The 26976-nt window shown below is 42.5% G+C and overlaps 1 protein-coding gene across 1 annotated transcript in view; it reads right to left on the bottom strand.

Moving 5' to 3' along the window:
• Nucleotides 1-7042: 7042 nt before the first annotated feature.
• Nucleotides 7043-26976, bottom strand: part of LOC145391857 (protein argonaute-2-like) — a 157794-nt gene continuing 137860 nt past the window's right edge. The window contains exons 13-17 of the mRNA XM_080266344.1: nt 16408-16592; nt 14264-14464; nt 10883-11000; nt 7455-7627; nt 7043-7196 (exon numbers count right to left, since the gene is read on the bottom strand). Coding sequence (XP_080122470.1) covers nt 7043-7196; nt 7455-7627; nt 10883-11000; nt 14264-14464; nt 16408-16592 — 831 coding nt within the window. The remainder of the gene's footprint in view (nt 7197-7454; nt 7628-10882; nt 11001-14263; nt 14465-16407; nt 16593-26976) is intronic.

Here is a 26976-nt window from a genome sequence, read left to right as displayed (position 1 = left end):
TCCTGTCTCAAGTCTATACCTTGGTTCGTATCCTGGTCGATGCTATAAATGAACGTGTCACTGCCGATTTAGTACCTGTCTCAGCTCTCCGTTCTGTCCTGGAATGGGCTCACTCCACCTTCGGTCTATCCCCAGTCCTCCCCTACTCTTCCCTCGAATATTATTATCCTGTTCTCGAAGCCACTCTTCTCACCAAATACGTCGTCATCCATATTCCTCTCCGATCTGCCATAACCTTTAACCTTTTCCACATCATTCCCTTCCCTTTCCGCCTGAACAACTCCTTGTTACAAGTATCTGTTCCTTCAGAATATTTCCTCCTCTCCCATGATCATCTTTCAGTTGCCTTCCTTTCTTCCACAGACCTCCAGAAATGTTCCTCCCCTACTCCGACCTCTCGTCTCTGTGCTGCCCACCTTTTCGCTATCTTCCCTAGCAGTGCTACACCCTGTGAGTCTGCTTTAGTTCGCAACCATTCCATCTACTCGGCCTGTTCTTTTGTACCAGCTCCTGAACTCCCGGTCCACCATGCTCACCTGAACCATGTCCAGTACTTCTTCTTTGCTGTTCCCATCTCTGACACAATCATGTGTCCTAGTTCTTCGGTTCGATCCGTCCCCGCTAGTGGTCTCTACAAAGCACCAGACTATTGTACCGACAAATCAGCGTCCGTCATCACTTACGCCACTCGCTGTCACCAAGCTGTCCGTAAACACTCCTATGACATCTTTCAACCAATCGACATGCCTTCCACCCTACCATCTGCCAACATTACCGTCACCTCCCCTAACTTGCGCATGCTAACATTCCTCAATGACAGTGATTTCATTATGGATCACTTTTCTCTGGCCTTCAGCCGTTCATGGATTCATCCAACAGTTGTGTTTCCCCCTGTGGTTATCGCTTTCATAGGTTTTCTACTCATCATATGTGCAGTGCATTGTTGTGTCAGAAAAATGAAACGTCGACTCCAGGAAATCAGAGTCGCTACAGGCATAGTACGCCCTACACACGACGTAGAAACTCCCCGTACTTAGTGCCCTCACATTCAGTGACTACCAATGCCATCTGACAATTAACCAACTGTGAACAGAACTCTGCCTACTAGAAAATGATGGTATTTCTTTCATGCATTATTGAGTGACAGTGTATCCTACAGAACCTACCAACAAAAAAACAAAAACAAAAATGAACGAAGGACAACAAAAGAACTCTCATATCTACTCCTTGTTTATCATGTATCAAACTATTATTGTATAATCCCCATTATATCTATGTATATCTTCGATCCTTACTGGACACATACCTATTAATCCTTGTATATCTTATCTGTATATATCCTTCTAATTCCCTCCCCTCAACATGGCCATGTCTCCCCTACTGCCCCTGTATCATACTTATCCCTTGTACAAACCTCCCCGACCTTGTCTTAATACTATAATCAAACACCATTTAACTCCTGGTGTCAGGAGACACCATCTCAGCTACCCGGGGGAGTAGTGTACCCCCTCCACAATATGTCTACCCCCGATGTATATATGTCCCCCCCCAATGCATACATGCCCCCACTAAACTTGCTGACCTAGCACACTTTCCCAGGGCCCCACGCCTGGGAACACGGCGCCCCTGCGTCAGTTGAGAGCAGACACTCAAGACGGGCAGACTTTTTTGTTGTGAGCTCGTAATAAACTCCTTATCTAGCTGTTTGTACCCGGAGTTTCTATCACCAAAGTATTGCAAGTTACAGTTAATTGGGAGGATCGTTCAAGAAGAGTTGTGGTACTGATGAACTTGAATGTGTTTGAGATGGAAAAGAATTTAAGAAAGGGCAGGAAGCTAGAAAGCATAGGACAGCGTTTCTTAACCTTTTCCGACCTCAGCACTCTCCTTGTAATAAGGTCTCAGTCCAGCACCCCTCTACATCTGGTTACTGGGACTGCAGTTGCTACACTACTTCAGGGTTAAAGTGAAGTGAAGTACTGCCTAACAGTTTATTTTATAGTCTCAAAAAAAAAAAAAAAAAATCACGGATGCCAATACTAAGCAAATCCAGTAAGAAAAAATATAATGCAGCATTTTCTCTTAAAATTGATTTCAGCACCCCCTGGGGGTGCTAGCACCCCAGGGTAAGAAACGCTGGCATAGGAGGAGAAAATACTATTATGGTATAATTTTAGAAACTGATTTAGGCAAACCTATGAGTGACAGTAGCGACTGTGATGACAATTTGCCTCTCAATGCTTTTAGAAATGAAAGACAGGAAATAGATGAGGGTGTAAGTTTATCAAAAGGAAATGAGAATGTACAAACTGTTAGTGGAAGTGATGAACATCTGCTTCTCAACAGTCATGATGAAAAGACTCCTGACAGATGAAAAGGTGGCTTTATCTGTTGTGGAGGGAAATACACAATCGGAAGGAACTTTGAATGTACAGACTGAGGAATAATGATAATGGCGATAATCATGATGAAAACGTGCCTCAGTAGCTGCCTGCAGATGAAGCGGACCTGCCATTATTACTTTCACAAAAAATCGTCAGTATGGGTTCCGCCTCGGACGCTCCACTGGCGATCTTCTCACCTACCTTTCAGACTCCTGGTCATCCTCCTTTTGGGACTTTGGCGAAAGCATTGCCATTGCACTTGATATCTCAAATGCTTTCAGTCAAGCCTGGTATAAATATTTAATTTCCAAACTGCTCTCTTTCGGTTTCTATCCTTCCAACTGTGCATTCATCTCCTTCTGCAAGAGGACATTTTAGGTCCGCAGTCCACCGGGTTCTCGTGTCAAATAAGACTGGGATTCCTCCCAACCCCCTCTCATATACCTCTCCACCCCATCCTTCCACCTCGTCCTCGGTCTCCCCCTCCTCCTCACGTACACTCCTAGTCAGTCTTTCAATCCCCATTCTCATGTTAAAAGGGTTCATAATGGCTGAATTTCATCTCTCCAGTTGAATAAAATTGTCTGATATGAGACAGTAGAATCGAGATGAGAGAGACCAGTCACTAAGCCCTGAGCGGCATTGTGACCAATTTAACCCATTTTTTGGACCTGAACTCCTCTGGACAACAGCCGGCTGGAGCACCTTAATCCACTAGACCACTTGGCATCCTACCAGTTCGAAGGATAATGAAAATACTACAGGCGTGGCTTTTAAAATTACTGTACTCTCTTGAAGATATTATTGTGCCATAGGATTAGGTTAGTGGTTCATATCCAGAGATGTGGTGAAAACACTGGGAATTTCAACATATGTCTGATTCTCTCTCTTCTAAGAAATTAGTTCATGTCATTATTGTTGTGTATTGTTTATTTAAGTGATTTATTGAACGGGAAAATGACTTCTCTCCAAGGTTCTAGAATATTCTGTAATGTTCTAGTGGTAGAGGCGGGGGAATTTAGAAGGACTACCCCGTCCGGGGGAAGAGTGAGTTAGGAGAGAGAGAGAGAGAGAGAGAGAGAGAGAGACAGAGACAGACAGACAGACAGACAGTGTTTTGCTAGGGTACCTCAGCTTTGCGTGGAAGGAATAAAACCCTGAAGTGTTGAGTTGCCTTTAATTAGCACTCTAACTTGGCAACGCGTCATGCATGACATCCACGAACCATATAGCCCAACAATGTATTATGCACGAATAATAATAATAATATTAATAATAATAATAATAATAAATAGCAATCTGGTCTTAGTAGTAGTTGTTGTTGTAGCAGGAGTAGTAGCAACAATCTGGTTTTAGTTGTGGTGGTGGTGATAGCAGCAGCACCGGCAGCAGCACCAGCAGCAGCAGTAGTAGTAGTAGTAGTAGTACTGGTAGTAGTAGTAGTAGTAGTAGTTGTAGTAGTAGTAGTAATAATAATAATAATAATAATAATAATAATAATAATAATAATAATAATAATAATAATAATATTCTGCTCTTTCGTTTATCAAAAGTGTCACTTCGAAAGGAATTTACTGTAACTCTTTCCCATTAACTTGACCCATATTCTCGTTCTATTGCAGCTTATTTCACGTAAAATAAGACAATGCTATGGCTTGTTACAACTCAGCATTCAAGATGGAGAGATGGCAGTTTAAGGCCAAGTAAATGGAATATTACACTCGAGACACATTTGTATTTTTGCAGTTAAAATAATTTTCATTATTTGTAAACAGGATAGTCTGTAAACAGTGCTTCACTAGAAACTCATTTTGAGGTACCTTGTGTTGTGCGGATGGCTCAATCTGCTGATATGGGCATAGGTGTGGCAGTAAGAGTAGGAAATGAATAAATGATGCAAGAGAGACACATGGTGCTGACTGACCCATCCAATCAACACATGAAATTGCCTAGCGGAGTGAAAAAGGAGTAGTGCTTTATATGGACCATCTTCTACAATACAAACTTTATCTACAGAACTGACAAGTCAGCTTCTTCCCACCTGAAGGAATTGGAACACTCACAGCTACAGTACTAAGCCTTGGCTGCATGCGATGAATGAGTCTCCTTGGCTAATAGTCAGTTATAACCCCCAAACCCATTATAGTCAGTTTGTTTTTAACTGAGGCAAGTAGGTCACTTTCACAACCTGAATGCTGCGTCATTGTTGTGCAAAATTCACTGAATCTCAGCTATGGGATAAGAATGAGTTGCCTTGGCTACTGGGCAGAATGTTAGCCTCCAAACCCAGTACAGGTGGTTTGTTTTCAATTGAAGGAAGTAGATCAATATCAGCCACAGTACTAAGTCATGGCTGCGTAAAATTTGTCTTAATTATAATGTAGGAAAGAATCTCCTTGGTTACTAGTCAAGCTTATCCTCAAACATGACTACACCTGGCCATCAACAAAGCTGAAGAGGGGTTACGGACCTTTACCTCGCCCGAACGGAATCCGGCGAGGTATTGTTTTTGGTTGAATTTGTTTGTTGTTATTAACATTACGGAAAAACGGCTGAATGAAATTGCATGAAACTTTCAGGATATGTGGGCATTTGTCCCCAAAGAAAGTGATTGAAATCTGGGGATAACTGAGTGACCCTGAAAGGTCAAAATCAAGGTCATGGATTTTTAGAGGGCTATAACTTGAAAACGGATGAATATATAGATATTTACTGTTGTGAACATACAGGAACTCGCAATATGGGCTTATTTGGTACCAAGTCCTTTGACCCTGAATGACCCTGAAAGGTCAAACTCAAGGTCATGGATATTCAGGGGGCTATAACTCAAAACTGGTTGAAGATAGAAAGATGTTTACTATTATCAACATGCAGGAAATCCCACATGGGTTTTTAATTGGTATCTTGACCTTTGACGTAAGTGTCCTTGAAAGGTCAAACTCAAGGTCACGGATATTCAAGGGGTTATAACTTGAAACTTGTCAAAGATAGAGATATTTACTGTTACCAAGATATTGGAAGTCTCATATGGGATTTCATTTGGCAGCATAACCTTTGACCTTGAGTGACCTTCAAAAGTCAAACGCAAGAACACGGATTTTCAGAGGGCGTAACTTGAAAACATTTGCGCCGTTACCTTAGACTTTAACTGTGCACTGACACTAAATGGCAAAAACGAGGCAGTATTTAACAGCAATAAAATAACTGCTGTTGGGCGAGGGTTGTTGTGCCTGGCACCACTTAGTATCATTTGAAAACAAACCTATCGTAGGGGGTAAAACTACAATCTGTTCGCTTTAACTAGGTGTAAAATATATATCTCTCCATTCTGGAAGCTGAGCTATTACTAGAAATTAACATGATTACAGTATGGTGTTGGTCACGAAGAAGTGCTAAGGAAAGGAAGCAGTGCCCATTCATTGTCTTATTCTGATAGTGAGCTATGGGAAACAGACTGCAAAAGGACGAAAACCTAGGCTAAGATGAAAGAGGTACAGTCACGAAGTAGGCTGCTGTGGAAAGGAGACCCTGCCAGAGTATGGTATTGCTTAATCTTGCCACTGACCTACGGGTGATAAGCTCCAAAACGACGAAAATCTCTTGCTGTTAAAATATGAGGAAAGGCTGCAGGGCTGTACTATTGCTTTCTGCCACTGAGCTACATGAAAAAAGATGCAAAATGTCTACGATCTTTGCCAGGTCAAAATATTATGTCAGCAACAAAGAACTGTATCGGAAAGGAGTCAAGGCCGTAGCACTGTTGTATCCTGCCACTGAGCTGCAAAAAAGAAGGTGCAAGAGGATGAAAATCTCCACCAGGTTAAAATATGATAGTCACAATTAAGTGTAACATGGAAAAGATGTAGCCGTAGCACTGTTTTATGACACTGAGCTAAGTGAAATAAACTGAAAAAGAATTAAAATCTCTTGCCAAATTAAAGTGAATGAACAACAGACAAAATACAGATTGGATGTAATGTTCTGTTAAAAAACTCTCATAGTGAAGGCTTTCACCATCATTGTCATCGTCATTATCATCCAGGGCTCTTTTCCCACTTAAGGATGGGTGAGGTTGGATAAAAAGGATAGAAAGCCTAACCATGAGCCCGCCTAACTGAATGGGCCACACTCTCATTGGGTCACACTCTCATTCATTCACAACTCAACCCTCCGAAATCCTGACTCCTCCAATCACAGGCATAAACATCAACAATTACCCATCTGGAAGCAGCAAGAACGAAAGAAAACCTTTGTCATGGACTCTGTAACTTAATATCTATACTAAAATTGACATCTTAATAGCTTCAGTACTGTGTTGTAACATTAGGCTGGTATTTGACTATGATGCTAGTTACAAGGAACAGCTGTGGAAACGATATTTAACCGTAACACTGTCTATTTTCTGTCACTGAACTATAGGAAGCAGGTTGCAATAAGTAAGAAAATCTTTCCACTTAAAATATGTTAGTCGCGAAGAAATGAACCATGAAAAGGATGCTGGGCCGTAGTAGTCTTCTTCTAGCACAATGCTACAAATAAATAGTATAAAAAAGGAAGAATATTTCCTTCAAGCTAAAATGATGCTAGTCATAAAGAAGTATATTGTGGAAAGGATGGAGGGCCGCTGTAGTCTTATTCTTTGTTAAAGTGAAACAACTCTAGACAAAGTACAGCTTGGAGGCGATGTCATCATGGTGGTCGATATTGGCCACTTGGGACAAAATGTCATAAGGCACAGCCACTGCTTCAGTTTTTTCAGATGAATCTGATGATGTTTCACTGGGGCAAAGGTCCCGGACGTGCACCTTGGCTCTGGAACAAGAAGAGGATAATTTAGGGAAATGCCTATCTACCTCACAAAAGGGAGAGAGAGAGAGAGAGAGAGAGAGACACACACACACACACACACACACACACACACACACACACACACACACACACACACACACACACACGCACGCGCGCACGCACGCACGCACGCACGCACGCACACACACACACACACACACACACACACACACACACACACACACACACACACAAACCTTACTGGCTATAAAGGACACATACCTATAGGCCGCCAAATGGGCGTAGTAAACTGGCGCTGGTATGGACACAGAGCGAGTGCATCGGGAGTAGAGGTGGCACATGGCATAGGTCATGGTCTGCAGCTGATCCATGGTTAGGTCATTGTCATCCCACAGCACATGGTAGTGGGCGGGTCGACTGGTTCCTTGTATGCCCTGAGGATTAAACAAAGTCTGTATTTACACTCAGGTTCCTATGCCTTACGGTACATCATGGTTTCCAGCGGATCCATGGTTAGGTTACTGTCACCCCAAAGTACATGGTAATGAGAGGGTCAACTGGTTCCTCGTATGCCCTGAGGATTAGTGGAAGCCAGCATTAAGTATTAACACACTCGGGATCCCATGAATCACTGTACATCATGGTCTACAGCTGAACCACGGTTAAGCCACTGTCATCCCAATGCATATGACAGTGGGTAGGTCGATTGGTTCACTGCATGCCTTGGAGATTATAGGATAAACACCCTCAGGCTCCTATGACTCACCTGAATAAAACCCGACTGGCATTAACTGGAACAGAATACTAGAGTTGTCTTGACCATGAGAGAGTTAATAGGGGTAGTTGGTGGCCTGGGTGATTCCTTGTATGTACTGTTGATTACAGAAAATAAATATTAACACTTAAGCTTGAAAGAAATGTCTTTAGGTGTGGCTCCGATATAACCGGACGACTACACAGCCTAATTATACATACGACTCTTAGCTCCCTCCCTATTCTCCAAAATGATGGCCAACAGGCGAAGGCCGACTCCACCAGATTCACATTTAGATGAGCCTGGGGTCATAACAACAAGAACAACCCCAACTACACTCAGGCTGAACTCTGAGTATACCGGGGGTATGTCTGTCGAAGGGTCCGAAACTCACTCTGAGCAACTTTGATCTCTAGTTCGTTAATTTAACTTGACGGAGATTTTCGACCTTTTGCAACCTACTTCACGCTGTTCAGTCGCAGAGTAACAATAATACAGCTCAACAAATTTTTATAACACTTCTAATGATAATCTTTTAGTGTTAATATAAAGATCGTCACTGAAGGTGGAGATATGGCATTGTAGGCATAGTTAAAGTGAACATCGGACCTCAAGAGCTGAAAAGCCATTTAAAGTAATTCTTAAGGTATTATATGCACTCATGATGTAGCATTAAGAACATATCACCTAGCACTTCACACACCCTTTTAACACTTATTTTTCTTCAGTACTTCTAAAACACTTGCCAGAGTTCTCTGACTGGGTGGAGTTATGGGTTAACTGGTTGTGGTCAGAGGTGGATCGAAGGGTGGGCCAAGGGCCCACATGCCCTTCCGGCAATTCTCTAAAAATATAAGGACACACACACACACACACACACACACACACACACACACACACACACACACACACACCTCTCTCTTCCTATTCTACTCGCCACTGCCCACCTAGCTCACAACCACAACCAAGGATAAAGTATACTCCACACTGCAGATCATGACCCAGTCGGTGAGATGGCATCAGAGAGTAGATGGTTCAGGTTCAGTGTTTGTGAGTGTCCACACTACTATCAACAGTATACTGTACTGTGCTCAGGTGTAGGAGAGATGAGGTGAGGGTGGTTGGAGGGGAAGGTAGAGAGGAAGGGAATAGTACGGAAGGTGAGCCTCGTAACACTGTCCAGAAATGCCCAAAACTCCCTCTCCGCACACAACAAACACAACGGACCTATGACCAATTCCCTGTTTTAACTAGCTGTCTCTCTATTGCCAGACGCCTTAATACCAGAAGGAGTGCTGACAAACAAATTGCCTCCACGTCACCCTGTCATGTGCCATTAGGATGTCTTCCTTACAACCCAAATACCCTTTTTCATAAATCTCTCCACTCTGCCCTTCCATCTCATCCTTGGCCTCCTCTTCCCCCCCTCCCCTTCTGTCCCACTCCTGTACACTCTCCTAGTCAGTTTCCCATTCTCCATCCTCTTCACATTACAAAACCATCCCAAAGTATTTATAATAACACTTCCAATCATATCCACATCAGTACCACAACGCATATTATCGATAAGTGGGTTTGTGTATCTCGGCCTTGGGGTGCTGGTATTGAGGCGTCTGGCAATTGAGAGACAGTTCGTTAAAACAGGGAATTGGTCATAGGTCCGTTGTGTTTGTTGTGTGCAGAGAGGGAGTTTTGGGCATTTCTGGGCAGTGTTACGAGGCTCACCTTCCGTACTATTCCCTTCCTCTCTACCTTCCCCTCCAACCACCCTCACCTCATCTCTCCTACACCTGAGCACAGTACAGTATACTGTTGATAGTAGTGTGGACACTCACAAACACTGAACCTGAACCATCTACTCTCTGATGCCATCTCACCGACTGGGTCATGATCTGCAGTGTGGAGTATACTTTATCCTTGGTTGTGGTTGTGAGCTAGATGGCAGATAAGGAAAAGGTGTGTGTGTGTGTGTGTGTGTGTGTGTGTGTGTGTGTGTGTGTGTGTGTGTGTGTGTGTGTGTGTGTGTGTGTGTGTGTGTGTGTGTGTGTGTGTGTGTGTGTGTGTGTGTGTGTGTGTGTGTGTGTGTGTGTGTGTGTGTGTGTGTGTGTGTGTGTGTGTGTGTGTGTGTGTGTGTGTGTGTGTGTGTGTGTGTGTGTGTGTGTGTGTGTGTGTGTGTGTGTGTGTGTGTGTGTGTGTGTGTGTGTGTGTGTGTGTGTGTGTGTGTGTGTGTGTGTGTGTGTGTGTGTGTGTGTGTGTGTGTGTGTGTGTGTGTGTGTGTGTGTGTGTGTGTGTGTGTGTGTGTGTGTGTGTGTGTGTGTGTGTGTGTGTGTGTGTGTGTGTGTGTGTGTGTGTGTGTGTGTGTGTGTGTGTGTGTGTGTGTGTGTGTGTGTGTGTGTGTGTGTGTGTGTGTGTGTGTGTGTGTGTGTGTGTGTGTGTGTGTGTGTGTGTGTGTGTGTGTGTGTGTGTGTGTGTGTGTGTGTGTGTGTGTGTGTGTGTGTGTGTGTGTGTGTGTGTGTGTGTGTGTGTGTGTGTGTGTGTGTGTGTGTGTGTGTGTGTGTGTGTGTGTGTGTGTGTGTGTGTGTGTGTGTGTGTGTGTGTGTGTGTGTGTGTGTGTGTGTGTGTGTGTGTGTGTGTGTGTGTGTGTGTGTGTGTGTGTGTGTGTGTGTGTGTGTGTCCTTATATTTTTAGAGAATTGCCGGAGAAGCATGTGGCCCCTTGGCCCACCCTTCGATCCACCTCTGACCACAACCAGTTAACTCATAAGTCCACCCAGTCAGAGAACTCTGGCAAGTGTTTTAGAAGTACTGAGGAAAAATAAGTGTTAAAAGAGTGTGTGAAGTGCCAGGTGATATGTTCTTAATGCTACATCGTGGTGGAGAGAGAGAGAGAGAGAGAGAGAGAGAGAGACAGACAGACAGACAGAGAGATACTGTACCAGGTGAGAACACAGGTAGAAGTCTCTCTCAGCTGGGTGTGTTATCGTGTTGTCAACAGCGGTGCCGGGTGGAACATTCTTAGATGGACCTGTTCTGTCATCCTCATTGCAGAACAACCTGCCCGACAAAAAATGTGTTATCATCATCATCATAACATCATACTCCCAACAAAATGCTGGGGAAGAAGAAAATGATAAAGGCAATAAACAAGTTTTTATTAACCACAGTATTATAAACGGAGAAAGTAGATAAACAAAAGTGATCATCACTATCTCTTATACCCGGTTTTCTCCTGGGATCCCTCAGGCAGGGGGTGACTAGGACAGAACGGCCTGTAGGCTAGGGCCTACTTTATCCTCCCCCCCCCTCTCTCTCTCTCTCTCTCTCTCACACACACACACACACACACACTTAGCGACTGTCACATGCAGCCTCTAATATGGGTCCTGCACCAAGTAGTTAGCAGGTTCGTGTGGCCTGGTGCATTGTAAGAAGTGAGAATGATGACTGTAAGAGAGTGGGCGTGATAAATACCCTGATGGTACTGTGTGAAAACAAAGATAAAAGAGTTTGAAGTGGAGGAGTAGAGGGTTGTGATGTGTGTAAGGTCAGGTATGAGCAAGTTGCTCTGATGAATGATGAATGGCAGAGGAGACTAAATGATTATAAATATATCAGCTCGAGGTGTATGTTGCTATATCACATTCAATTATAAGAAGGTGCAAGTAGCGGCGGTTGTATTGTTCCTCAGTGCCCTCTCCCATCCCCCTAAAAGAAAGATGGTGGAGTGTTCAAAGACAATTTCAGCCTGTTGTCCATTAGATTCACATCCATATAAGCGTGGGGTAACAACAACAACAACAGCAATCTAATCCTTCTCCTGTTCCAAAGCACAATAACATTACACAGAGACATCACGAATGAGGATATCTCTCAGTGACATAATTTTCAAACATTTTCCTCGAATTCTACCAGCCTCTTTGCTTTCTTGGTTCTCTTCACCTCGTAACAATTCCTTGTTTTGTAATACTCTCCACGCTTTCTAACAGTCTCCTTGAATTCTGATGATCTCGTTTTCTAACATTCCCATGGCTCTGAGATTCTCCTTGTTTTCTATCAGTCTCTTTGCACCCAACATTCTCATCACTTTTGGAATATTCCCTTTGTTTTCCAACAATTTTCTTGATTTCTCAAATTGTTTTTGCTTTCTAATATTCTCGATGCTTTCTAAAATTCTTGCTTTCTAACATTCTCCTCATGTTGCAATGTTTTCCTTGCTTTCTAACAATTCCCCTTTCTCTAACATCGTCTTTGCTTTCTAATAATCTCATTACTTAATAAATTTCACTTCGTTTTCTAACATTTTCCTCATTTTCCAGTATATTCCTTGCATTCTAATAATTTCCTTGCTTTCTAACATACTCCTTACTTTCCAACACTCGTCTCATTTTACAACCCTAATTTGTGTGCTGTCTCTTCTGCACCACGCTAAAAGTTGTGCCGGGTTTGTTCTCCTCCCAGCTGTAGCTCCGAGCGGGCTTCCCGCATCACCATCAGTTGAAAGTACAGAATGAGAAGGCACAAATAATAATAGAAAGCACACAACAGATAGAAAAAGAACGCACACGGGATACAAAAAGACAAAGACAAACAAAAGCACATAAAGGCAAAAGCACACAAATTACACAAAAAGAGAACACACACACACACACACACACACACACACACACACACACACACACACACACACACACACACACACACACACACACGCGCGCGCGCGCGCGCGCGCTTGTGTGGGGGGAAAAAAAGAAAAAAAGGAAATGAGAATAGTACTATGGGGTAATTTACTCATCATGGAGGGAAGTGACTAGCCGAATTCCACACAAGGAATGATCTCCCCACTAGAAATGAACGCTATCTAAATATGTGCGCTGATGATGCAAAAATACAGAGGAGAATAATAAACACAGACTCTCGTTGAGAGCTACAAAAAGAATTCAATATGCTTCATGAATGGAGAACAGATGGCAAATGGAATACAGTGTGGACAAAATGCCATGTAATTAAGTTTGGTAAAAGTAAAAAAAGACAAGATTAGTATTATAAGCTAGGAAGTTCAACCCAACACACACTGCAGAAGGAGAAGGACCTAGGATGATTATCAACAGACTACCTCCGGCAGACCACATAAATAGAAAGTACGGAACATGCATACACTGCTTTTTTTTTATGCAAGGAAGAGGAATCAAAGGCCAGGAGCCCGCAAACCGTTCCTTCCAAGGAGGAAAAAAAAACAAAAAACAACAGACAGTCAAATTCAAGATCTGTTATTTCGAGATGCCTGGACACACTGCGTTTGAAAGAATGGAATCATAGGAAGTAGGAAATACAGACAGACAAAGACAGTTCCAGAGTTGAACTGTTGCATAAATGAAGGAATGGGAGTAACGGATAACTCTTGCATTAGAGAGTTGGACAGAAAAGGGACGAGAGTTTGTTGCTAGACGGGTGCTACACGCCCGTCGTAAAGGTGGTGAGATGCAAGCAGACAGTTCAGAGGAGCAGTGACCATTGAAGTAGCGATAGAAAAGAGACAAAGGTGCAACAGTGCAACGAAGAGACAGAGGTTGAAGGTAGCCAGTAAGAGGAGGAGAGTTAATGAAATGAAAAGCCTTTGATTCCACCCTATTGAGAAGAGCTGTATGTGCTTGCTAATATAATAGCATTCACATATATAAATGAAGACATGCTGAGAATGATAATAACATCATTCATCAGACCAACCCTGGAATAATTATCAGTGGTCTGGAATCCTCATCTCAAAAAACACACAGATAATATTGGAAAAGTACAAATGGCTGCTACAAGATGGGTAACAAGCTTAAAGGATCTAAGCTATGAAGAAACTTTAGAAAAACTGAGCCTGCCAACACTACAAGAGAAAAGGAGAAGGAGACATAATTATGCTATATACTGTATATGCATCTCAAGGAAAGAGAAAATAAACATCAGTGAGTATATAACCTATGGGGAGGGGTCAGCAAGAATACACTGCAAAAAAATGCATAAAAAGGGAGGTGACAAAGACATAAAGAAACTCAGTTTCCCAAACAAGGCAACTGATCAGTGGAATGCACTTCCGAATGCAACAGTGTGTGCCAAAACTATTTACAAATTAAGGGATATGTATGATAAAAATTGTTTAATACACGGGACAATATGAGCTTGACCCATTCCTGTAAAGATACAAATAGGTAATCACTCTCTCTCTCTCTCTCTCTCTCTCTCTCTCTCCTTGCTATCTATCCTACCTTGTGTGATGTCTCTTCTGTAAGCACACACTCTCTCTCTCTCTCTCTCCTTGCTATCTATCCTACCTTGTGTGATGTCTCTTCTGCACCACAATAAATGTCATGCCGGGTTTGTACTCCTCCTCCAGCTCATTGCAAGCTGCCCGCATTGCCTTCAGCTCAAACGACAGAACCTCCAGGAACCGTGACTCGCTGACGCCATCCCGGTACATGATGATGCGCACAGGTTTCCCTTTGTTTGTTCTGTCGTAGGTGAGTATCAGGTTCCTGAAACCCAAAATGGCAACTATCAACACTCTCAGGTTCCTATTAGTCACTCCTGTATAAAACCATCCCTGAGATGTTTCTACCACTTCTTTAAATCTTCAAAAATCAATAAGTATACCTACCTGTTCATTATCCCATCCATCACTGCCTCATGAAGATAGTAGGGGACTGGGACTGGGTTAATTAGTTCAGGCATTTAAGGTGAGTGACCAGTTGCTCGTCCCTGAGTAGTAGCATGTTAACAATTAACCCCTACCACCTATAGGACAAAAACTCTAATAGTCCACATCCAAATGGAGTAAGGTAAATGTAAAGATGGGAGCAGTTACCTTGAGGCATTAAACCGTGGTGCTCATCTCTATAACAAAGGCATTAGAAATTGTGGCTGGTTATCCAGCCACTATCCTGGGATACAAGGCCACTGCATCATCCGGGTTACCACAGTTACCTCGCCTAGGTGTTACCTTAGGTACTCATTTTATCAATCAGTCCACAAAGGGATGAACACCTAAGTTGTGTGACGCCAGCTGGCCCCTCCTGGAATCGATCCCTGGAGCCAACAGAACTGCAGCTGTGCAGTCAACAGCGCTAATGGTGGTAATGTCTTAACACAAGAGACTACCAGGTGTTTCATTATTATATGGTTGCCACCCAATGCCGCAGAGGGTTTCCATGGGTTGCAGGTAATCATTTATCTTGTTACTCAGCATAGTCCCCTGAACGTAGTACTATAGTCAGTGATTATTATTATTATTATTATTATTATTGGCGCCTGGTGGTTTAGTGGGTAATTATTGTCCTCCAATCGGATTGAGCCGGTGAAGGTTTATACCCAAGGGGTGGTTGGGGTTGACTGCTCATGTAATGCCACTCAGGGATGAATGAGGCTGGTCACTCTCATCTTAAATGTCGGGACCAACTGCTTAGCCCTGGGCTCCTACGCTCCTCATGGGGCAATGTAGGATTGGATGATGGATGAATTATTATTTTTATTATTAATTATTATTATTATTATTACTATTACCAGCATTCTGTGATAGTTAGGGGTGCTCACCATCCACTCACTCGATGTAGTACTGGTCTCGGGTGTCTGCCCTTTCCTCTCCTCCATCCTTCTTCCCTTCCATCCTCTTCTGTCTTTCTTTCCTTCATTCTTTCCTCTTCCTTCTGCCTGTGGGTGACTCTACACTGAGTGACAAGCCATATGGTTTCCTGTACACCAGGAAACCATATGCTAGGTTGGGTGGTAACCATATAACCAAATTTTGGCGCCAGGTGGTTTAGTGAGTAATTACAGTGCTCCAATCGGACTGAGCCGATGAAGGTTTATATCCAAGGGTTGGTTGGGGTTTATTGCTCACGTAATGCCACTCAGGGATGAGTGAGGCTGGTCACTCTCATCTTAAATGTCAGGACCAACTGCCTAGCCCCAGGCTCCTAAGCTCCTCATGGGGCAATGTAGGATTGGATGATAATGATAATGATTACCGGTATTATTATTATTACGATTATTATTGTTGTTGTTCTTCCTAGAGGTCCTGCATCAGAACAGTGCAGTGTTGTTGACATACTTCCAACACAACCACCCTCAAACCTAATCCCTAAAGACATACTCACTTGAGAATTTCCTTGAGGTGTATCATTTCAGCGCGGTGTTGCTGATGCTGCACTTCTGATGCATACTTGCTTGCATAACGATTCAAAACCATCACTTAAGCTTAAACCCATATACTCAGTCGTTTGCTTGACACCCTGTGTCATAGTTTCGTGTTGCTGGCACCTTACTCCCAACACAACCCTCCCTCAAATTTAAATCCATATAATCTCAATGCAGTGTTGCTGGTGCCAAGTTGACATGTAATTATCCCTCAAACTTAAACCCATATACTAATTTACTTATAATGATGCCCAGCCAACCCTTAGACTTTTACCTATACACTCACTTGGTCATGTTTTTGAGGTCTTGGATCATCTCCGTGCGCTGTTGCTGGCAGCGCACTTGTGAAGCATATTTGCAGGCAAACGGATCCAATGAGGCAATTACGGCTGCGAACGATGGTGTGGTCTTGTCGTAAGCAGAAGGATGGTTAACATCTGCTCCCATGATCATAACTGGCTTGTCAAAAACCTGTTGGGAACGAGTTAAATACAGCCAGGATTCAAGGGGTCTGAATAGTGAATGAAAGTGTTTTCTTTTTAACTGGACAGACACATGCCAGTTCTTCTTCTACTAGTTTTTCCCAAGCTCTCTGTGCCCTATATACCTCACCCCATCCTTACATGAAAGAAGAGGTCTGGATGGTGATGACTATCATAACAATAATTTGTTCTCTAACTTCGTCTAAAATTGCAATCTCCCCACCTCGAACGCTAAATTTTAACAATATACTAACACAGAAAGTGATGCTATATTCTTTTCATTTTAACTTGGTCCAGAATTTAGTCCTTCTGCAGCTTATTCCACGTTGCTCGAATTACACAAATAGTTATTTCTTCTCAACTTGAACAAAATTTTCAACCATTTGAGACTTTGCACGTTACTTAGTGGAAGAACAGACGATGCCAAATCTCTACAGCCCCAACTCATACACCAAGTCGACCCACTCTGACTCCATAGACTAGTGGAATATCTGGAAAATGTGGCTGTATAAAAATCCTCAGGCATTTTGGAGCCAAAGTTGGCAAATAGGCTTTCCTAGGGTGTTTTTTTGCGCTGAATCCATTTTTGCTGTTTGCCAAGCTGTATCTCGTGCGGTTTTGCTCCTAGCGGACAAAATCCAAGATGACCGCCATTTTTCTAGAAAATGCATATTTTGAAGAATTGCTTCAAATATAAAATATATTAATGGATATAATGCATTGCACAAGCTCCTAATGTACATATTGATAAAATATGTAAAATGTGTGTCTTTGTGTGTAAATAAAGCATCATAAACAGTGAAACCGCAGTTTTATTTGATTGTTGATATCTTTGCTTCCGGGAACGATGTATATGATATGTTTTTGTTTTATTCTTGTCCCTTTCTCAACATTACTCTCTGAAAAGGAGGAACCAACACTGATACCAAAATATCAGGCTCAAGAAGGATTTATTGAGATGATTCATGTGGCTTTGAGACTGAGAGGTGATATACTGGCACATCCCATGTACAAGGGATTTGTTGTCAAAATGATATCCTGCGTCTCAAATAGCCTTTTTATGTTCCTTCGGTTGATGTTTGGTGGACAGAGTCTTTTGGAAGCAGACCCAGACGACGTAGCAGACGATACAAAACAGGATGACAGTCAAGCAAAAGTTCTTAGTATTGCACAAGACTTGGTTTACAACGTCACTGGAGGTAAGCACTGGACTCCTAAACATCTTGGGCTTGCCAGCATTTTGCACCAGGCTACACGGTCTAAAGAACTTGTTGAACTATTTCACAAAGCTGGACACATCATAAGTTACCCGAAACTACTGCAGGTTGACACATCCCTGGCTGAGAGTACACTGAAAACAATGGATGCAGAGACAGGAGCAGTGATTCCACCAAACTTTGTACCAAACAGATTCGTGCACTTCACGTGTGACAACACTGACATCAACGACAACAGTTTTGATGGTAAAAACAGCTTCCATGCCACACAGATCGCTGGATGGTAAAGAGGTCCCGAAGCTGACACAGGACTGAAGGACCTTCGACCTTCCCCAAACACGAGTCTGAAAGTTCCCAAAGTCATGGATCAACTTCCACCTGCTGCAGTGGTAACAGGAAGACTAGAACTTAGAGCAACTGAGGGCATCAACAAAGAATGGTACAATAAATCAAATGATGACAATCCATCAGCAGCTCAAGCCATTGCCAAGGACATGGCCTTTTTCCTGAAACGACAAGATGTGGACATCAAGACAGGCTGGACACATTTTAACCAAAGCAACTGTAGCGCCAATCCTGAAATGACGAGTGTTGGTTACATACCAATTGTCCAGGCCCCAGCCCATGAACTTGACACTCTCCATACGGTGGTTCAGAGATGCAAACACATTGCAACACAACTTGGACAACACCATGTCGTACTTACAGTTGATGAAGCCCTTTATTGTAAGCTGATGGAGCTCAAGTGGGCAAAGGACGAATACCAGGATTTCCTGATCGTCAGAATGGGCGGGTTGCACATATCGCTGAACTTTCTGAAGGTATTGGGAAACATGTTCAATCATCTGGTCTACTGGAGGCTTGGGTTGAAAGCAAAATCCTTGGTCCTGGTACAGCAGAACAAGTCCTCACGGGCAAAGGCAAGTCATACTCCAAAGCAATGCGAGCACATAAGCTAACCATCCAGGCCATGTGGAGAATCCTGATGCCAAAACTCCTGACCTTCATCCAATACGAAGCACAAGGGCTGAGGGCTGAAATAGAGGCAAAAGCAAACAGCGAAGACATTGAAGAACTGTTATTGCATCACTGGTGCCAACGCTGATGTCCCTACCCCCAGTCCCAGACTCATGTGTGGAACTGATCACCTGCAACTGCGCCAACCGATGTATGAGTGCACGTTGCAAATGTAAAAAGTCCCACTTGCGTTGTACAGCAGCATGCAAATGTAGAACATCCGATGACGATTGTAGCAATGTCGAAGCCCAACAATGACACTGTGTAAAACACACTGCCACTATGCCTGTTCTTCAATTTGCAATCTGAAACTTGTTGTAATATAAATGTGTTGTCAGCCATCCTGGATTTATGTTTATGTTTATTACTTAATTAACAGAAAAGTAATATCAATAAAATAAGTAATGTACAATGACTTTATAGTGGGTTTTAATAAGGTTTTACGGTCGTCATAATGATATACGGACGAGACACCACTTGTAAAAATGATGCTTTTGAGTTTAAGGCAGCCATCTCGGATTTACCCATCTGACGGTGTCAGCTTGAGAGATACAGCTTGGCAAACAGCAAAAATGGATTCTGCACAAAAAAACACCCTAGAAAAACTTAATTTCCAACTTTGACTCCAAAATGCCTGGAGTTGTCCAAATACCTGAAAACCAGACTAGACTATAAAAACGGACCTGGGAGAGCAGGCCGACTTGTGACGTCACGTGACCCTGAACCTCAGTTGATCCGAGACCTTTGCTGAGTGAGCACGTCCCTCCCATCAGCCTCCCACTGCCACTCACTGAATAATATTATGTATTTGTGTAGATGGTGGCGACCATCATCCACTCACTTGATGTAGTGCTGCCTACTTCTTCCTTAGCCTTTATCATTCATTTTCTGTGCCTGCCCTCCTCTCTTCCTATTTCTCTTATCTTTCCTCTCACTTCTTATTGCTTTTCTTTCCTTTACAGGTGGCTTTACATTGAGTGACAAGCCAAATGGTTTCCTGTAAGCCAAGAAACCATTTACAACGCTGGGTGGTAACCATATAACCAAACCATACGTGCTCCCTACGTGTCAACATGTGGGTTGGTGGAGGGTTAGTGCCCCTCCCCTTAAAACAAATAACTCAGAGTCAACTGGCCACCCCTTATGGGATTACGGCGTCTGGCAATAGATAGATAGATAGATATCCTGTTCACTGAGCTCTGATAGCTGGAACCAAGAAACGTGTAAATTAAGGCAACTCATTGCAACGCTGAGGAGCGTGGCAAATCTTCGATTCTTTTTTTAACACACACACACACACACACACATATATATATATATATATATATATATATATATATATATATATATATATGTATATATATATATTGGGGTAGGATCCCGCTGCTACCTGGCGCGTCCCCGGGTGGCGGATAGGGGAAGGCCTTGTACCGTCTTAGATGGTGAGGACCTTGGGACCCCCGTAGATATTTAAGGCTCCACCGAATATAATGAAAATGAAAATTACATCTCACCAGAAACTATGTGGCACGGAGGTGAGATTATTTGCCACAATCCTCACAACCAAACATAAGTTCTATTGCAAATGAGCTGACGGGCGTCCCTGTTGGATCGTCATCTACTATATAGGTCCAACCGCACTGCCTCCTGTGCTTACGGGCAGTGTGCCACCGAAAGTGAGTAGGCACTGTGTTGGCAAATTAAAGACTGGGATATTAAACAATCTGAAATCCATGAAGATCTATACATACAGTGTAAGAAGCCTCGCAGAAGATTACAAACTTGATAAGTGAATGACTGGACCGGAGAACATTAATTGGGATATTGTAGGTTTGAGTGAGACCCACAGAAAAGAAGAAAAAGTAATTCAGCTGGAAGACAGGAACCACCTATTTTACTACAGAGGAAGGCAAAATGAAAGAGTTCCTGTTGTAGGATTTCTAATTAACAGAAATCTTGCAAACAACATTGTTAAATTCAGCAGTGTATCTGACAGAGCAGCACTGGCTGTAATTAGACTATGCCAAAAATATACCCTGAAAATAATACAGGTATATGAACCAACTTCTCAAAGCTCAGATGAAGAAATAGAAACATTCTATGACGACATCTCCCAGATTATGGAAGACAACAATACCACATATTCTATACTAATGGTAGACTTCAATGCAAAAGTTGGGAAATAAAAAAATGGAGAAGCATGTATGAGAAAATTTGGAGAGGGAGAAAGGAATCAAAGGTGAGAAATGGTGGTAAATTTTGCTGAAATGTATAACATGAGAATAATGAACAAATTCTTCCACAAAAGAACAGGGAGAAAGTGGACCTGGCGAAGCCCAAATGGAGAAACAAAGAATGAAATCGACTTCATTTTAGCAGATAAGAATAACACGATCACAAATGTCACAGTTATCAACAAAGTAAATATAGTAAGTGACCATAGAATGGTGGGTTGCACAACCAGATTCAATTTCAGAAGTGAAAGAAAGAAGATGATTAAAAATACTGTATAAAGATAAGCCCCAAAAAAGTAAACGAAAACAAAGCAGCCTTTCAGTTGGAAATACAGTTAGGAACAGATATCAGGCTCTAAGTAATGTTGAATGTGACACTGATGAGTTGAATGACAGACTAACAAAAGTGCTAAGAGAATCAGCGGAGGTACAGTAGTAGGAAAACCCAATACAACCAAAGCCAAAAAGTATTCAGAAAAGACACTCGAGCTTATGGAAAAAAGAAAGGAAACGAAAGTAAAAACAAAGCAAGAAGAAATAGAGCGAGCGGCATTAAATACGCTTATCAACAAGAGGCAAAGAGGAGAAAAAAGAAAGAGAAACATGGATCAGATCAAAGAACCCATCAAAAAAGGAAAAAGTCTGAAATTGGTCCGAAGTAAAATGGCACTAGGAAAGCAACAAATTACATCACTGAAAGACAAAAACGGTGAAGTCATTAGATGCAGAGATAAGATGGTGAAGAGAGTTGAAGAATTTTACAAAGAACTGTATGCATCAAAGCCAGTAGGGCCAAAAGATAACTTTTCAGCTGACACAAGTGAAATACCTGAGGTAACACCAGACGAAGTAAATATTTCTCTTAAAAATATTAAAAGAGGGAAGGCTCCGGGAGAAGATGGAATAGTAGCAGATTTACTGTAGGATGCAAGAGTAAATTATAAAACAGGCTTGCTCAATTATTTACTCAATGTATGGAAAGGAAGAATATTTCCAAAACATGGTGTAATGCAATAGTTATTTTACAAAAAGGGTGACTCTAAAGGTATTAGTAACTATCGACCCATTAGCTTATTATCAGTCATTTACAAACTCTTCACTAAAGTCCTTACGAACAGAATGACAACAAATTTGGAGGAAAACCAACCTCGTGAACAGGCAGGATTCCGAAGCGGAAATTCGACTACTGATCATCTACACATAATGAATCACCTAATTGAGAAAACTATAGAATATAATAAACCACTGAGCTTACTTTTAGTTAATTACGAAAAGGCTTTCGCCTCAGTGCAGCACATAGCAATTATAAATTCATTGAAAGAACAAGGAGTGAATGAGAACATTGTAAAACTGCTCGAAACATTTATATAAAGAGGGAACTGCTACAGTTAAATCACATAAGGACTTGGAAAAGATTAAGACTGAGAAGGGCGTGAGTAAGGGAGATACAATTTCACCAATATTATTTACAGCATGCCTAGAAAGTATTTTCAGAAAGTTAGACTGGGAATACAACGGCGTAAACAAAGATGGAGAAAAGCTAACCCATTTAAGATTTGCATATGGCATTGTCCTAATCCCAGAAACAGCGGAGACATTGCAAGAAACGTTAAATGACCTGAACGTCTCAAAGTAGGGCTACAAATGAACCGGAGTAAAACCAATGTTTAATCCACAAACACCAAAAAGCGTCATCAGAATAAGGGAGGAAATTCTTTATGAAGTCGAGGAGTACAATTACTTGGGGCAAATATTAAAATTAACGGAAGATCATGATAGCGAAATAAAAAGACGCATTACAATTGGATGGAAAGCTTTCGGTAAACATAGAGGCATTATGAAAAGTAGCTTGCCAGTTTGTATGAAACGAAAATTATATAACGAATGTATAATGTCACATGGAGAGACAGACTGACAAATAAGGAAATGAAGGAGCGTTGAGGTGTGGATGTGGATGTGACAGGAAGCGTTAGGAGAAACACACTGAGGTGGTTTGGCCATGTGGAGAGGATGGAGAGTGAGAGACTGACGAGGAGAGTGTATGTAAGGTGGAGGGGGGGAGGGGGAGGCCAAGGATGAGATGAAGGGATGGAGTGAAGAGGTATATGAAAGAGAAGGGTGTGAGCTGGGAGCAAGGCAGTGAAATGGCGAGGTCAGGGTAACATGGAGGCGATTTATTGGTGGCCACCTCTTACGGGATTAAAGCGTCTAGCAATAAACAGATAGATAATTCCAGCTATGACGTATGGTTGTGAGACCTGGAAACTGACAAAATTCCATCCATCCATCCATTGCCAGACGCCATGTATCCCAAACGGGGTGGTCAAGGGCTTAGAGTTAATTGTTTTACAGGGAGGGGCACTAATCCTCCACCAACCCCACTTGACACGAGGAAAATAAATTAATTCGTTCTCAGAAAGCAGTGGAAAGGTCATTGCTGGGAACAGCTTTAAGAGATAGGAAAAGATCAGCTTGGGTGAGACAGCAGAATAAAATCAAAGAAACTGTATAAGTTATAAAAGAACAGAAATGAAGATGAGCAGGCCATGTAGCAAAAATAAGGGATAACCAATGGAACAAGAGGCTGACTGACTGAACACCAAGAGATTGTAAGCGTAGCAGAAAAGGGCCAGACAGGAGGTGGAGAGATAAGATAGAGAAATTTGCAAGGAAAACATAGCAAAGATTGACTTAGTCAAGGAATTCGTGGATAAGGTTGGGGGAGGCCTTTGTTCAACAGTGGACTTGTAACGGCTGATGATAATATATATATATATATATATATATATATATATATATATATATATATATATATATATATATATTGCATCATAAGCAGTCAGGTTAAATATGGAATAATTTCCGAAGCTAAAGAGGTAAAAAGTAGCTTTAAATGTTTATTGTTATGAACGAAAATTAAAGTTAATTAGTGTTTTATAAACGATGAGTGACGTTTGAAGTAAATTATCCACCCACGGTGTACACCTACATCCGCATGTTGCACTGCATCATCCCACGGTGTTCACCTACGTCCGCATGATGCACTACATCATTCCACAGTGTACACCTACGCCAGCATGTTGCACTACATCATCCCATGGTGTACACCTACGTCCGCAAGTTGCACTACATCATCCCATGGTGTACACCTACGCCAGCATGTTGCACTGTAATACATGCCTGTATTTATGTTTTTGTTAGCCCTGTACTGGCACGTTTTCTTTGTTTTAGGGTCAATGACGTTACAGACAGGCTCCCCACAGATGCGTATGGGTCGACTTGGTAGGCTATATATGAACTTAGCAACAGCCTTTCCATAGCTCGAGGACTGATGGTCGTGGGGAGCAAGTAGCCGACCTAATACTACAGTCCAACCTCTGTCTTCTGAACGATGGTAGAGCGACTCGTGTAGATGATCGTACTGGTAACTTTTCGGCCATTGACTTATCTTTGGCCTCCCTTGGTATACATCAAGATTTTGTATGGAATCCTTATGACGACTCCTTGGGAAGTGATCATTTACCCATCTGTCTTTCTTATACACGCGACATCATTTCGGACCCTCCACCTCCAAAATTTAACTATAAGAAAGCAGATTGGGGATCCTTCTCAAGGATCGCCAATTTAGATATATCTGGGGAGACCATGGATGTTAAGGTCGAAAATATAACCCAATCCATATTACACGCAGCTGAGGCTGCTATTCCTAAGACTTATACTGTTCATGCGAAGCATAGAGCACATTGGTGGACGCCGGATTGCCGACAAGCATTAAGAAAACGCAATAGGAGATACAGGATTTTTGATAGACAGCCCACTGAGAAAAATTTTATTGCATACAAACAGGCACGGGCTGAGGCAAGGAGAATAATAAGAAGGGCCAAACATGACTCCTGGCGGTCCTTTGTGTCCACGGTGACTCGTACAACACCATTACGTAAAGTCTGGTCCACTATAAGAATATTAAATAATAAAGGCCCATATTTCCCGATCACCACCCTTCAGGTAAATAGTAACATCTATGACGAGCCCGTGGACGTTGCTAACATCCTCGCCAGAAGTTTTTCTCATGAAAGTAGCTCAGCCAATTATGATCCGCGTTTTCAACATCATAAACGCATGGCTGAGCTACAGATATTAGACTTTGCCACACAAGACGTAGACTCCCCGTACAACCAAGAGTTTACGCTAGATGAATTGCTCCTTGCCCTTAAATCCTGTAAAGACACCAGCCCTGGACCAGACACCATCACGTACGGTATGATCCAGCATCTTAATCAGGACAACCTGATTAAGATGTTAGCATTGTACAATGAGATTTGGGCGTCTCGAACGTTCCCAAACTCATGGCACTTTGCGCACGTCATACCGATACCCAAAGAGGGTGGTCGTCTTATGAATCCCACTTCATTTCGTCCTATTGTGTTGACTTCTTGTCTATGTAAGGTCATGGAACGTATGGTAAACAATAGGCTTCTTTTTCTTTTAGAGTCGAAGAATTTGTTAAATGATCAACAATGTGGCTTCCGTAAATACAGAAGTTCACAAGATCATTTAATGAATTTGGAGCATTGTATTGCAGAGGCATTTGCCAATAAAGAATTCATGATAGGGGTGTTCTTGGACATCCATAAAGCCTATGACATGACATGGCGACACGGTATACTAATAAAGCTCTATGCTTATGGTTTACGAGGAAATTTGCCTATTTTTATTTCAGATTACTTAAGGGACAGGACTTTCTCTGTCAAATTGCCCCGTAACGTAACATCGGATATATTTATCCAGGAAAACCGGGTGCCACAGGGAAGTGTGCTTAGTCCTACTTTATTTAGTATTATGATCAATGATATTCTGTCATCAGCTCCCATCCCGAGGAATCTTAAATACTCGCTCTACGCTGACGATTGTGCAATATGGCACTCTTCCTGTAATGCACAATTTTCGGCTGGGCAGATTCAAGCAGCCCTTGACTCCGTCCACCAATGGGCCTTGCAGTGGGGATTTAAGTTTTCCGTCCGTAAGTGTGCCGCTGTAGTCTTCACTAATCGTAACGTACCTAATTTGTGCTTAACTTTGGATAATCAGGCGGTACCTTTTCAAAATTCTTTAAAATTTTTTGGAATATATTTTGATCGTAGAATGAATTTTAAACTTCACGTTAATACTTTGCTTGCTCGTTGTGATAAACCGTTAAATGTCCTCAAGTACCTAGTGGGTACTACCTGGGGTGCCGACAGAAAATCTTTATTAATGGTGTATAAGTCCCTTATTCGATCGAAGCTAGACTATGGCGCACAGGTGTATGGCTCGGCATCCGATGCCACGCTGAAAGGATTGGATGTGCTACAGAATAAATGTTTGCGAATGTGTCTTGGAGCCGTCCGGTGTACCCGTGTGGCTCGTATGGAAGTGGAGGTGAATGTGCCTCCCCTCCGTATTCGCCGTGACCACCTGGCCTTGTCCTACGGCGTAAGGACACTTAGGAAAAGTAATATCGGCAATGTGGCCTGTACCCCCCTGCGTCAATATCACCACCTTCTGCGGGGGGTGCGTCAACCACTTGCCGTTTGCCTCCACTTACTGACTCAGGAGTTTGATGTGGACCCCAGTGACTGTGACAAGTTGGTGTTAAAAAATATAGCGCCTTGGGAGCCACCTGGCTTTACTGTTGATGTTACATGGCTCCCAGCACCAAAGGCCAAGGCGCCGGAGGCAGAGGTCCACCACTTGTTTCGTAACATCATCATTCGTCACTTGGGGTCCCACCACTTGTACACCGACGGCTCCAAGTCGAGTGAATGTGTGGGTGCAAGTGTGTGGTCGACTGAATGTGCCCTCAGGTATCGGTTTCCGACTCATACATCTGTGCCTGGTCATTGTCGTATCTACGGCAATGAGCAGG

The sequence above is a fragment of the Coenobita brevimanus genome, chromosome 20 (assembly GCF_032717465.1).
Source record: "Coenobita brevimanus isolate Jiangsu-jjx chromosome 20, ASM3271746v2, whole genome shotgun sequence".
Classification (NCBI taxonomy): domain Eukaryota; kingdom Metazoa; phylum Arthropoda; class Malacostraca; order Decapoda; family Coenobitidae; genus Coenobita; species Coenobita brevimanus.
This window is presented reverse-complemented; position numbering and strand designations above follow the sequence as displayed.